The sequence below is a fragment of the Prinia subflava genome, chromosome 1, assembly GCF_021018805.1.
Source record: "Prinia subflava isolate CZ2003 ecotype Zambia chromosome 1, Cam_Psub_1.2, whole genome shotgun sequence".
In the NCBI taxonomy this organism is placed as follows: Eukaryota; Metazoa; Chordata; class Aves; order Passeriformes; family Cisticolidae; genus Prinia; species Prinia subflava.
The window spans coordinates 144,761,097-144,776,462 of record NC_086247.1 but is presented as its reverse complement, the minus strand read 5'-3'; the positions used below and the strand labels follow the sequence as shown (position 1 = coordinate 144,776,462).

General features: G+C 36.0%; 1 protein-coding gene across 1 annotated transcript in view; it reads right to left on the bottom strand.

The window, feature by feature from the left end:
- PTPRN2 (protein tyrosine phosphatase receptor type N2) overlaps positions 1–15,366 on the bottom strand; it is a 633,487-nt gene that overhangs the window by 402,947 nt on the left and 215,174 nt on the right. Inside the window, exons 4-5 of the mRNA XM_063415765.1 lie at positions 11,916–12,033; positions 7,013–7,175 (exon numbers count right to left, since the gene is read on the bottom strand). Coding sequence (XP_063271835.1) covers positions 7,013–7,175; positions 11,916–12,033 — 281 coding nt within the window. The remainder of the gene's footprint in view (positions 1–7,012; positions 7,176–11,915; positions 12,034–15,366) is intronic.

Here is a 15,366-nt window from a genome sequence, read left to right as displayed (position 1 = left end):
GACTGAAAAGGGTTAATGTCTGCAGGGGTGTGGGGCTCCTTAAGAGATGTGTGACTCCTGATGGATGCTATCTTGTCATTGTCCAGTGGGACATTTAGGAAAAGGAATGGTCTGGAATGGTAGCATGCAAGCAGGCTGACCAATACACCTGCCTGACCCTGCCTTGTGTCTGTCCTGTCTTCTCAGCAAACTCCATTTCTAACGATTCTCCTGGGTGGGGAGCTCTGTTCTGCACCTTGTGCCTCCTGGCAGTGCCTGCTCCACTTGGCCATGGGGACACACACAAGTCTTGGGGCATCTCTGCCTCTGCCAGGCGTTCAGGAGCTCCCTGACACCACCAGCAGAAAGCAAAGAGTGGCAGCCAACCCGCAGTGATGGCAGAAACTGTGCAGTGATCAGTGCTGACAGATCTAGCAGGGTGCATCAGCTTCCCTTGCCTCAGAGCATTTTGCTCACATGCCAATAAGTCTGTTACTCAAGGTTTCAGTAAATGATGTCTAAACACATTTTCTGTAGGCATATGCTGGTATATTGAACTATCTCGTTATCTAAAGATGATTTTCATAGAAACATGATGATCTTCATCTGCCAAAAGTTGAGCACATTAACACCAATTCAGTATATTTATAACTCAAACACATGAATCTAGAAAATACTTTTATCCTAAGAAATGCAAGTGAATAGAGATTTGCAGGATCAATGTCCACAACATTGCTTTATAACTCCATTGAAAGCAACCTTCCATTTGCTGGACAACAGCTTGAGGTCAGCTGAGGTCTTTTCCCCCACTACAAATTAAAGAAATTGTTGTTCCACTGTCCTGAAATGTCTACACCAACATACTCACTCAGAGGTAGATAAAGTTTAAATTTCTGTGAGCTCTACCCTCTCATTTGATAAGTATAATGGAAAAATAAAAATGGAATGCACTTTAAAATTTGTATCAGCCCCATCATCTTCTGTTTACTGATTGCAATGTACTGAAGTACAGGGAGTAAATATTTGCAAGACAAACAGCAAGCTTGCAGGAAAAATTACAGAAACTAAGTCCAAACATGGTATTTGGAAAAAAATAGTTGATTTTGAAGGGAAGGGTTTGAAAAAGAACAAACCAGTCAGTATTTGAGATTTTTGAAATATCAATCTGTATTTCATCTGGGAATTACTAGAAATTAATTAACTGCCCATTTAAATAAAACTCCAGACTTCACACAGATCATTTATAATAACATTTTCATGGCACTTGTATCTTCTAATAATTGAAAAAATAATTAATCCTTACAAGATACCTGTGTGATAAGGGAGATGATGGTCTCTGTGTTAGATGTTGAAACTCTGTCATTATATCCTGCATAAACTGATGGGTTGTAGGTAAAAGTATGGGTTGGATCTAAGACTTGAGCATGATACTAGCACTGGAATGTTCCCTTGCTAAATTATTAGTTCAAAAAATAAATCACAAGTCACATTAGATCACCAGACTGTGTATTTATGCCACACACATGATTGCAGTTTTACCAGGCTTTGTAGCCACGATTCTATTAAACCTTTAAATATGTGGGTACCAGTCCTTCCAGAAAATGTTGCAATCTACACCAGATTCCTGCAGAATGGCCAAGAGGATGGAAATTACATATCTCATTTTATATACTTAAATTACAATAGATGGATCACAACTTGAAAACTCTCCCCTCCATTGATCGTGAAATGAGTTGAGGCTGATGTGCACCAATACAGACACCCTGTCATGGTCAAATGGTCCAGTGCTTATGGGGGTTTGTTTGTTGGGTTTTGGTGTTGTTTTGGTTTGGTTTTGGATTTTGGGGGGTTTTTCATTTGTTAGTCTGAGGTTTTTTTAGGAGGGTTTAATGTTTCTATTCTGCTATAAAGAGCCATGAAGAGGAGAGTGATCTGAAAGATGAAACACTTTTCTGGGATTTGAGGCTTAGCTTTTAGTCTACGCTTTACCAAAAAATATTGCATTAATAATTCAGAAAATCCGTCTAATCTGTCTGTGAAGTGGGAGCATCAGCTCTTCCCTACTTTGTAATGGCTGTAGGTAGATGAATACACCAATGATTGGGAAATGTTCAGATATCATTGCATATGTATGCCAATAGGCAATTCCATAGCTTCAAGGAGACATTCCTTTATCAATTATTTCAGAAATATTTTTATGAAAGTGCTCAAGCATAGCTGAATTATATTTTTAACAATATCCCTTATATATGAAATATTAAATTTTACCTTTATATAAATAGAGTTTAAATGTATACACTGCAGGAAGTTTTTTGACTTTTTGTCAAAATTCTGATGAACTTTCTTCAGTCCTGTATTAAAATCAGTGTTAGATCAATAAGGGTGCTGGGTTTTTTTGAATTAAAGTTGCAGGTTAAAATGTGCAATGACTAAGTAATTTCTTACTAGTTAACCACAGTAATTATTATTTGCAGATAAGTTCAGAGTACATTTTTGAGCACTCATACACTCAGATTTCCTAAAAAAAGTAATAATCCTTTTAAATAATTATCCCACATTTTAGCTCTTTTGGTGATCAATTACAAAGATTCAAACTATTGATTTTTTAGGCCAGCAAATATATGAATTTTTATTTGATACAATTTATATGATTTTTACTTGCAGCTTCTCCCCTTTCAGGACCACTGCACTGCTGAGCCACAACTTTCTGGCATGAACCAGTCACTTTACCTGCTTCTTTTCCCCCTCATGATTCTGAAAAGGTCTTTAACTTTACTAGCCCCTTCTTTGATGTAAAGATTCTGGGTTTTTTTTCCCCAGAAATCTTTGCTTTAAAATTTATAAGAATAGCTAAGTTGTGGATATTTCTGTAATCACTATATCTACATAAGAGGTCTATCATGAAAATGAATGTAACTAAACCACAAAAAACCAGTAACAGAAAATTAATGAAATTCCCTATTGTATGTGACATAATTTTCTCTTTCCCTCCATCCTACCCATGAGGGCCTGAATAACACCTGGGCAAAGATCTCAGCAGCAGGCAGGACCAACCCTCACTGAAGCCCTCAGAGGCCAAGTCAGGGGGAAGGAGAGAAGCAATTCCATGAATCTCCAAGCCACAAAACCCAAACCATAGAACAGAGGTTCCTGCAACAAGAAACACACCCCCAGCACAACTGTGATGGCACTTCCTTATTCCTGCAGCCTGTCCAGCAGGAACTACATTTGGGTCAGGTTTCAAACAAGTTCTCTTGCTGTGATGATTAAAAAATGTTCTTGGTCAAATTAAAGCAGCACAATTGAAATCTCCTGTAACTGTTCAAATACAGGCACACAGACCAGCAAAGCCAGCAAGTTCTCCTTTACAGCCTCTGAGCTTTAACGTGTTATCTGAGCTACGTGTTATCCTTCAAATGCCAACCATGAGCCTCAGTTTCTGTAGGAATGCAAACAGTGCAGGGGTTTTTCAGGGCTTTGGGTGTGTTGATATGAGAGGGGTTTGTTCCTGATGCAGGGGAGAAGGGCAGGGCAATGCATACACGATTTGGAGCTTCTGCATTTCTTGCCTCTGCAGCTAAGATAAACCAGTTCTCATTAAAATATGTGCCTGGCTATTTTCTGTACTGCATCCAGGTTTGGTAGAAAGGAATCTCAAAGACTGATGAAACTCCTAAAGCCCAAGTGTGGGGAAGACCAAGAAAACCAAACACAAACCCCACTAGCTAATGCTTAACTAACAAATGCCACCAAGTGCCCATTTCCTGAACAACTCTTTTCAGCTGAACTAAAATGAAATGTTCTTTACAGCTGTAACCCTTGGGAAACAGACCCCCCAAACTCCTGATTTGCCTCTATTTATTCCCTGGCAGAGTCATTATCAGCTGGATAGATTACAGCCTGCAGAAGATACTGCCTAAATACTGAGAAATAATTCTAAGTTAGTGATGAACTTCAAGTGCTTCAAAAATCCCCCAAAGAAGCTCTTGCAGTAAATGACAGACACCATAGGAATTTTGGTCAATCACATGGTTTAAGTTTACAGATATTATTTCTGTCACTGTTGTATCAAACCTCAAGCTGACAGTGGTTTGAACAAGGGAAATAGGGAAAGAGTTACCTGCTTTAAGTTTTGTGATGTTTTATTTTACACCTTTCTGCATAACTGTATGTGTGATGTCTATTTAGTAATTTTGAAGCTCTGTAGGTTTATTCTGATAATACAAGTGGAAGACAGTAGGGCAACTGAAGACTGAAAGTTTGTAAAATATAATAATGTTAAGATACAAAAGAACACTTTCAAAGTATAAGTAATATTTTAAAACCTCTTTATCTTTTATCTTTCTTTGTTTTACGTTTGGCCAGAGACCTCTGATGTCAGGCTTGGAAGCAGAATCCATGCAGGAAGTCTGTCAAGAAGCAGTAAATTTCTGCAAGATTCAGCTACTCTTCACAGCACGTAAGGTATCAAAGCACCCAGAGTAGTGTTACATCTCCTACTCCCCAACAGCAAGAATGAAGTCACATAAATAAATATATACTTGAAAGAAAATTATTTTTAAGAAGGGCAAAGCCCAAGAGCTGCAGTTCTAAGTAGGGTAAAGTACCTCTGTCTTGTGTTTATTTTAAACAGAAAACGATAAGAAAGTTTAGAAGATGAGATCTAGCTACAATTGTTTAATGTGGGTTTGTAATTTATCTATATATTAACAACAAAAATAAGGTACCAATATTTTGTTGAGGCTTGCAATTAAAGTGCATAAGGTAGCTATCTCCAATTTCAAGTGCTACAACCATATTAGAGGCAGCTCATTCAGTTACTTTTCCACCTTCTCTTTTCCAAATGTTAAATTTTATGAGGTTTTTTTCTGCTTCTTGGAGCAGTAAAAATCCTGGTTTCTCTCTTGTTTAAATGCTATTTCACTAATAAAATAATGAATCAAGATAAAAATATCATGTCCCTCTTGCTTCTTCAAGAAGAGCAGTTGCATTTTATTTGCTGAGGATAGGAAAACATCTCAAGGATCATTTAAAATTCATGGCTGAACACCAGTTTTTAAAATTTTCCTTTCCTTTCCTTTCCTTTCCTTTCCTTTCCTTTCCTTTCCTTTCCTTTCCTTTCCTTTCCTTTCCTTTCCTTTCCTTTCCTTTCCTTTCCTTTCCTTTCCTTTCCTTTCCTTTCCTTTCCTTTCCTTTCCTTTCCTTTCCTTTCCTTTCCTTTCCTTTCCTTTCTCCTTTCCTTTCTCCTTTCCTTTCTCCTTTCCTTTCCTTTCTCCTTTCCTTTCCTTTCTCCTTTCCTTCCCTTTTTCCTTCCCTTTTTCCTTCCCTTTTTCCTTCCCTTCCCTTCCCTTCCCTTCCCTTCCCTTCCCTTCCCTTCCCTTCCCTTCCCTTCCCTTCCCTTCCCTTCCCTTCCCTTCCCTTCCCTTCCCTTCCCTTCCCTTCCCTTCCCTTCCCTTCCCTTCCCTTCCCTTCCCTTCCCTTCCCTTCCCTTCCCTTTTTCCTTCCCTTTTTCCTTTTCCTTTCATTTCCTTTTTCTTTTCCTTTTTCCTTTTCCTTTCTTTTCTTTTTCTTCTTTGTTGATTTTAAATTACAGGTAACACCTCTGACTCAATGTCTGTTGTTTTGAAGGGCTCCTTAGTAAATAGAAGTGTACAGTTTTCTCTTATACGTGCTTCATTTCCAGATTTTCTCCTCTTTTCCCACTCCCCCAGGCTTCAGAGTGCCCATCTCCATGGCAACGCTCGATAAGGTTGGTGGGTGGTGTTATCACAGCAGGCTTCCCCACAGAAGGTCTCAGCCATATGGATTATTTATGAACTTGCATGACAACACCAGACCCGCCGAAATACTTCTGGAGCAAGTGTTTGTTGAAAGCCAGGGACTCAAAACAGAGCATCCAGCACCCATGAGGAGGGAGTGGAGGAGAAGCACCACCAAGGTGGTCCCTGATCCCTGCTCAGAGCTGCCTCGATGCTGCCTGAAAGCTCCTCTTGCCCCAGATGAGCACCTGTGCCATAAATCACAAGTGTTGGATATAAGTCACTCAGAAACTGGGAAGTTTTGCTTCATACAAGAATAACAACCATGACTAAATGGTTGCTACAACTGGTGCTGTCACCAGGAGCTTTTGTTGCAGTTTGGTGTCTCTGAGTTAGTCTCTGAACTAAGCTTAAGCAGCTTGGCTTTGACACTTTAATCTCTTCACCTGATACTTTTCCCAAAACTTCAGTGCATTTTTTTGGTAAATTTTGCATTTATACCGTATGAATTGAAATAGCACGGACAATTTCTTGTAAAGGACTGCTGTAACAGAAGCCTAGCTCTTTAAAATCAGAGAGTGCATATCCTTTGAGAAAAGATACAGGGCCATAAGGGCTTGTTGTATGGAGGCCCTTCATCCTATAATTTAAATAAATTTAGCAAGTCGCATCTTGGAGTGAGATAGATTTTCAATAGGAAGAGGAAAAAATGCTTTAGTTCTCAAATAGGCATATTTGTAGTTTTTGACATAGTCAATAGTCAAGATTTAATGGTTGTGATTTATCTTCCCAGCTATCTGTACATTTATAACGTGTACATATGAACCTTAACTGGTCACAGTAGGCTTTGCTTATGATCAATAAGAAGTAGGAAAGGTTGAGGCACAATTTATCAGACCCATTATTAAAATCTGCTTAAAGATTATGTGACTTGTACCCTAAGCAGCATAAACACCAGCAAGAATCCCCATGGTGGCTCAGCCAGGTTTTTGGAGAGGAGTAGTTCAGATGTAGAATTTCAGATCAGCCAGTCAAGATGTTACTCTTTCTTCTTCACCACATGCAATCCATCCCTAGTTAAGGTAAAATACTCCAGATTTACAATGCTGAAGGTGATAATTTTTGAGAAAACTTAGTGCATTATGATAACCAATTGGAGGAGGCAGTAAAAAACAATGTCTGGTCTTCAGACAGAGGGGAAATTTCAAAAATGAGAATTCAAAGAAAAAGGAAGCCAAAATCACAGGAGGTAAGAACCACATTAAAAATACTACCTTGACAGAAGTTTTGTCACTTTTCTTCCTTGGATACAAATTTTTAGATGCAGACTGGGAGAGAACTCTGAAATATTTAAGGTATTGCTGAAGAGACTTGGCCAAGTTCACATCATTTTCCACATCGTAATTTCTTTCGTTGTGTTCATTCTGTCCCAAAGTCCTGTACAGCAAAAGCAAGGAAAAGAAAGTTACCAGCCTGTCCAGTGTACAAAGTGGCCAACTAAAAAGGCACTGCAAGCCACTGTAGTTCAATACATAACAGAAAATCACTCAAAAGCTTCACAAAAGTATAGAAAATTCAATGTTTCAGCAAAATCAGTCAAAAAATCTTGCACTATTAACAATTTATTTCATGAATCAAAGTTAATGATTGTAGAGCAAATCAAATAAAATGCCACATCAAGGCAAAGCTGTATTCAAAAGAAAAGAAAATGCTTGTAAAAAGAAAATGCACATGATTAAACTGCACCCCAAAGAAATATGGGATGGTTCTAAGATTTAAAATGTTATGGATGACGATGAGATTCAATACTAATTTGGCCCTGCACCAATGTAAAGAATAGAAGAAATATATTCTGCATATGCTGAAATAATGGAGCAAGTAAACTCCAGTGAAAGGCTTGAAAAGGGAATAATGAGATGGAACAAGTATCTCTTCTGATCTTCTCACATGCCTGGGATTCACAGAATAGTGGTGTTTCCTCAGTGGTTTAGACAGATTTCGGTGACATTTGCAAAGAAAAGCTAGAAATGCGATTAAATGATGGCAGTGTGGAGGTGTTTATATGGGATTCAGAGTGCTGTGTGCAATGAACCTGAATTATTACCAGCTGTCCCCATCTATCTCAACAACACGTAAATGGTGGTGATAATTTAAATGTCAGCATCGGTAACTATTTCATTCCTTGTGCAAGAAAGCAGAGAGAAAGTTCCCAGCCCTCCTCCTTCCCTGAGAGTGAAGCTGCTTGAGGGAATCACCTTTGGGTGTCACCATTTGCTGCTCACAGACCCACACTCTTCTCCAGTGAAGAAGAATTCCAGGTGGAAGAGCTTTACAGCTCAGTGAATGATTTTGACTTTCAGCATCTCTGTGCCACTGTAAATAAAATTTTATCCTACCAGCCCACATCTTGGCACTAATGTAGAGGCACAGCCTGAGAGAGCACCACGATATCATTTTCCAAAGCTGGGGTTTAATTATATTACTTTAATCAAAAATTAACAGACTTCCTTCCATGCTCACAGTTGTACGAAATGTGTGTCCCTACTAATTTAAAACTAATAGATGTAATTAATAATCTAATTTACTGTGGTGGCATTTCAACCAACAGTGCTCACAGGTTTGCTCACTTTGAAACAGAAAAATCCTCCATTCCTCCCCAGTGTATAACAGCAGGTTCCCATCAGGGACACAAACTCCAGGAAAAAGAAGGGTTACTGCACAGAGCACTAGAGCAAACCTGACAGAATTTACCATCAGTCCTGCTTCCTCCTCATGCTCTTTGCCTTTTCCTTATTCCAGAGCTCTAAATTCTGCCTTCTGATGGAGCATGGACATGCAGGTAACATTATCCACCCTCTTTTTAACTTAAAGCCAGACCAAAACCATTCTGCAGTTTTAGCAAAACCTGGGCACGGCGCTTTCTGCTTCAGTAGAGATGAACTAATCCAAACAGGCTCTCCTCATAGGAAGGATCTTGGTTGCTAACACTCATCTTTCATTCACTGATTAATTCCAACACCTATCTTCTGCTCTCTTCACTAATTTTAAAAGGAAGGGAAAAGGAAAAAAAAACAAATTCCGCCCCAAGGATTTCCACTGGAGCTAATGGGAGCTGCATGCACAAAGGACAATACTTAGGTTGGTTTTTCCAAACCATTATTTACAATATATAGTCACTGTCACTGGTGGCAGAATTCCGGGATTTAATATTTATCATTTTTCATATGGAGACAATAATTGTACTCATATTTACATTCCATATTAGATGCAATATTTTATGCTATAAACATTTAAACAATTAAAATGTAAGTTACTACAAAGCTTTGCATTTCATTTGATGACAACTTTAATAAGATACTATGAGTACATCTGAAAGATTTTTAAAAATTTTTGTAGTTCAACACTATATCACCTTGTTAACTCAGGAATGAAAATGCATTAACTGACCAATTATTGCAACTAAATTAAAATATTTCTTTTAAATATGACAAAGTCATGCTGGAAAATGGATGAAAGACAAATACATAAAAGCACTTGGTGAGTAGGAGAAATGACAGTCAGATGAGTTCTTTTTGTGCACTTATTTGGAAGTATTTTCAGTTTTAATTTTCTCTGAAAAAATGACTTTTCATACAATGTACTTAAGAGTATAGAGACAATACTACATATACTTATTTATCTAGAGAAATAATTATGTATTTACTACAATACAAAGCATTTCAGAAGCTTTTTTTGTGGAAATATCTAAATCACTGCACTTCTGCTATTTCTGGAATGTTCCCAATTAATAGACGCCACACATTTTAGAATAAATTTCTCTCTTTTAAATGCTGAGAGTATCTTATCACTGACTTAATGATGGTTTTATTATAGAAAAAATACTATACCCCATTTCATACATTGAAGTTTGCTGGAAACATTTGTGGTTTTGCCTAATTGCACCAATGAACACAACTGACATTTATTTCTTCTGTGCAGAATGGACTTTTTTCCTTTATCTTGACTCCTCTTTCAAGAGAAGGCCTTTTGAAATTTAATAAGGACCCAGGAAATACCACGTACACTCCAGTTAGCCAAAAAAGAAAGAACTTTCATCTCAAAATCAAACTCCCAGTTTCAGTATTTTTTTTTTTTTTGGAGATGAAATCCATGTCTTCTGTTTCATCAGATTTCATATGCACTAATTTAGCCTAAGTCAATTTACCTTTCAAGTGTCTGAGTCTATTTTCTTGCTCTCACCAGCTCTGTGGGGATTAATGACTCATTAGTATGACTTCATATTGTCTTATTACACACGTTACCCTTAATAAAAGGTCTTCCTGCCATAATGTTTCTTTGATAATTAGATACCTACTCTAAGTTGCTTTTTAAATTATTTAATTATTATCTGATAAGATTTTAGCAAGCACACTGAGCACACTGAACATATAACACACTTGATCAGAATCTACAAGACACCAGGTTTCCTACTGTTCTCTGACCTACAAAACACATTGCAAATGGACAACCAGAAAAATCAATTAATGCTTTAAACTGTTGGCACATAAGATAATGCTTTCAGAAGCACAGCTTGGTGACTACAGAAAATCTATCCACCATAGGAACTGCTTTACGTGAACACATTTGAAATGCTGATGTTTCTGAAGTATCAATATACAAAATGTTGCAGTTTTTTCAAACACATAGTTAAAAATTTTAAAACATCTCAACTTGTTAAAACCAGGAATTCCTAAAAGGGAGTATTTGTTTTCAATCTAAACCTTAAATAATTTTTGTTATCTTCTTATATTTTTTATTTTTATGTAAGTATGAATCTGGAACACTACGAATATGGCCTTGATAACGTGGAAATCTGGCCTATTTTGTCTTACTCTCATGAATAAAAGTTTTAGGTACTCTTTAAAAAAAAAATCCCCAGAAGATATTGAAAATCATTTCTGATACCATCTATGAGAGTAATCCATTCAATACTGACATTTTGTGTATTTAAACAGTGAAAACATGTTTATGGACTCAACCACATGTTGTTATCACCTTCATGGTAATCTTTAGATCACTATCTTCTTTAGAAGGTTTCTACCTTACTGCACTTCTGAAATGGTGCTATGATTTCAAGAAATGCTTTTGAATCAGCAAACCTGTGAAATACAGGGTCAAAGTCTCCGAATTAAATCAAAACAAAGTGAGGCAAACACAGTTGAAGACATTGGGAAGTATCAATTACACAGCATTTTATTCACAGAAAAAAAATCTAGAAAAGAAATGGTTCTGCAGTATATGCAAACCACACATTGCAGTACATGAAGATCTGAATTCCAGCATTCAGTATTTTGCCCATCAAGGCTAGAAGCTCAAATTTATCCCACTACGATGAAAGATTTTTTTAACAAAAAGCCCTTTCTTTTAATTTCACAACTTTTTGAGAATGTATTTCTTAAAATCATGTGGGAGAAAGCAAAATTTGTTATTTTTAAATGTTCCCAAAATTTTGTTCTGAGGTTTGTGGTTGTGTTGCACTTAAAACCTGTAGGAGAGAACAGACCAGGTAAAAGAGTCTCTTTATGTCTGTAACTGTAATGAAGATGATACAGTTGAAGATTCTACAACCATGTCAGTCTACAGAATTACTGATGCATCTCCTGCTTACTGCTAAGTCACCCCTCAATACCTTTCAAGCCATGTCCCAACATTATTTTCTGTCATGGGAACTTGCAGGAATCTCTTCCACAAGGAATCTATGGACTTCAAATCAATTATAGGTATGTTTTGGAAGAATTTGGCTTTGAAAATATAATTAGTCACTTAGAATGTCATTCAGCGCTTAGTCCAGAATAAAATATCTCCTGTAGTTGAGCTACTATAAGCTTGTCCTTTTAAGCAGTCATAGGTAGGGGTGGCTGAACTGACACTAGACAGTGCACAAACTGAATGAAAGGCCTGATATTCTGAATTCTAACTCCTTAATTAACAATAGAAAATGTATTTCCTTAACTTGATGATAAACAGAAGAACAAGGTCCAGGGTTTTAATTCATTCTGTCCCCTGGACACTGGTGGACAGCTTTATCACATAGATAGTGGCTTTTGTGATTTTTAAAATTCTGTTTCTGGGCTAACTTCTTTCTTATCATTTGCAAACCTTTCCAAAACCCAAGCAAACACACTACAGAGGACTTACCTTGCTGTGTCAGATCCTTCAGGTGCAAATACGTCCGGGCGTCTGCTGTGGATTTTGTGAATGGTTGAGAGCTCCTGACCAATAACATGTTGTGTGTAATCGTCCTGCCAGGTAAAACCTGATAAACAATGAAACAAACAGACACAGAATGAAAAAGAGTCACTATTTAATAACTTGGAAGTTTGGCAAAAATGTGTCCTACATAAGCAACATTAAAAAAAGAAAAAAGGAAAAAAAGGAAAAAAGAAAAAGAAAAAAGAAAAAAGAAAAAAGAAAAAAGAAAAAAGAAAAAAGAAAAAAGAAAAAAGAAAAAAGAAAAAAGAAAAAAGAAAAAAGAAAAAAAAAGAAAAAGGAAAAAGAAAAAAGAAAAAAGAAAAAAGAAAAAAGAAAAAAGAAAAAAGAAAAAAGAAAAAAAAGAAAAAAGAAAAGAGAAAAAAGAAAAAAGAAAAGAGAAAAAAGAAAAAAGAAAAAGAAAAAAGAAAAAAGAAAAAAGAAAAAAGAAAAAAGAAAAAAAAAGAAAAAGGAAAAAAGAAAAAAGAAAAAAGAAAAAAGAAAAAAGAAAAAAGAAAAAAGAAAAAAGAAAAAAGAAAAAAGAAAAAGAAAAAAGAAAAAAGAAAAAAGAAAAAAGAAAAAAGAAAAAAGAAAAAAGAAAAAAGAAAAAAAAAGAAAAAGAAAAAAGAAAAAAGAAAAAAGAAAAAAGAAAAAAGAAAAAAGAAAAAAGAAAAAAGAAAAAAGAAAAAAGAAAAAAGAAAAAAGAAAAAAGAAAAAAGAAAAAAAAAGAAAAAAGAAAAAAGAAAAAAGAAAAAAGAAAAAAGAAAAAAGAAAAAAGAAAAAATCAAGACAGATTCTTGTCTTCTGTATGAAATTCTGTTAATGAAATTTTGCTAGTGAAACTTCCTTGCAATTGAAGAGAGACAGTAAATCATGTGAGGACATTTTAAAAGCCTTTGGTCTTAGCAGAATCTTAGCTAGTTGCAAACCAATTTTAATAGATAAAAAAGGGTTATTTTGGACAGCTGTGGAAATTATCCCACTAGCTGGTGAGTGTTGAAAGGTTGCTTCATGCACAGCACACTGCCCCTCTCTATTTTCCCCATGAAACATGAAGGTTTAGAACAGAGGAGCTAGAACTCCAAGTTTTAGTGTAACACACGTGGAGGTCAATTTAAGTTATATTTAAATGTTGGGACAGAGAACTTTTCAGCAAGGGAGGAGCACAATTATGTAGGCAAATTACAGTGGCTGCTGGTTAAGTACATGCACTTCCAATCTCATGGTAATTGTACTTGAAATAATGATATAATCCCAAACATAATTGTTACCTGATTTGTAGATTTTTACGTTACAGCAACACTTCAGATCATAGAATTTGCCAATGCAATTATGTGTAAATATCTAATAACTAAATATCACACAACTGAAGAGAATTTCTGCTGTTATGCCCTTGCTGTTAGCCAAACACCAAAAATCTCTCAACGAATATTGACACAAGTTCCAGATATGGTTGTCCTGATAATATCTTCCTGTAAGAAACCACCTAAAGAAAAATCCTCTCTAGCACCAGATGCAGGCAGTCGGATCTTGTTGTTAGAGCCAGGAAGGGAAGTTGCTTGAACTCAGAAGCAGGATTTCTGGTTCAGTCCCTATTTTATATAAAAATGATAAACTTCATCACTATCTGGAGTCAACATGAGGTGTTTTGGTGTAGGCAGACCCTTAGGATGAAGATAAAGCATCCTCAGGCTCAGCAGAACTCAGAACTTGGCCACTTCACTGCCTGGATAGGTGCTTTGTCCACTGGGCTCTTCAGCTTTTCCACTGTATTGAAGCAGAATTATTTATCTGTTTACTAAATTCTAGAATTAAAAAAGAAGCCTAAATAGGACATTTCTCTGTCATGCCAAAGGAGACAATTCTGAGCATGCAGAAGTAGAAATTACTTTAATATTTATCGAATTTTCATCCTAGAGAGGAGGTACTTATTTAAGTTCAGTATACATTTAGACAGGGCTAGGAGCGTTAAAACTATGCTGTTGTCTTGATTTAGACAAGATTTGGGGGAGAGGGAAAGAAAGGCCCCATTTGGGCAAGATTTAGGTGGACTGCATCTCAAACTTTTTTTTCATTAGTGAAAATAATAATAATAAAAATCTGTACCAATGTAAGTATGCATGAAGGCTTTAACGAACTAAAAAAGCTTTCTAACATTCCACTTGTGATCCTTCTTTCTCCTTTCCTTAAATAAAAATGTTACTCAAGTTTATTGAGGAAACACTTCACCTGAAGCCATATTAGATGTTAATGGCTACAGTAAATGACTCCAGACACTTAGGAGGTGAAAGAATATCTGTCTCTATTTAATCTGGTTTTATTTCTGATTCATCCTTTTCAAATGCAAATATCACCTTTTCAAAGATGCCATGTAAGAAGATGGATTCAAATAGTTTCAAAAATCTAAGTCTAAGGCTGCTCAGAACATGTTTTAATGTGAACACACAAAAATGAGTCACCATGCACCTATGATTACTTTGATGTAGTGTAATTAAAATGATTTTTAAAACAAAGTTGAGATATATTTCATACCCATTTATTTACATATATGTATTTATATATGTTCAACTTACTTCTCTGTTCTCTAGCACTACACATTTCTGTTTGTTTTATAATCTCATGAAAGAGAAAAAACTAAGATAACTTTCAGCTTTAGGAGAATGTGCAACAAAAAGTTCAGCTAAAATACATCTATAGTAAAATCATTAGCATGGCCTTAAAACTACTAATTTATGAACTATGAGTCCAAAATTACTACAGTTTTACTCTCCAGCTCTACACCAATATCAACCCTATTAAAGGCTAAAGAATACACAATAAATAACATAAACTTTGAAGAAAAATACATTCAATTATTCTGAATAGGTTTTTTCAAATTAAAGCAAGACGAGTTCATCCATGGTACCTGCATGCAGATGAGAAATTAGTCTCTTTGAACCTTGAGAAATACAGTTTTGTGTCTACAAACCCCAATGTTTTCAGTAAAAAAGCATATGAAAGCTGTGATGTCTGTTCTCACTGGTGAAGAGAATGGTATGTCTGTTGTTATCTTCAATGTATTTTTTCTCCAACTCATTATTTTAACATCTTTTCCTAATGCATTTCAAACCAGTGAAGATGCACTATCATCCTTAATACTGTAAAAAATGTAACTATGGCACTAAGAAAGAGTAAATAGATGAAAGAAAACCAGAATTCTTGCTATAGAGCTAGAAAGAACCAGAGTTAAGGGAATGTGCCCTCTCAGCTGTGTCTCCAGCACTTCTAACTCACTTCAGTGTTAGAACAAGACATGGATGAGAAACACAAATTTTAACTAATTCAAAAATCCCCTTGTCAGTAATTTAATATTGTTGTCTCTTATGCAACGATCTCAGGAGCTGCAGCTTGCCTAAAGTCA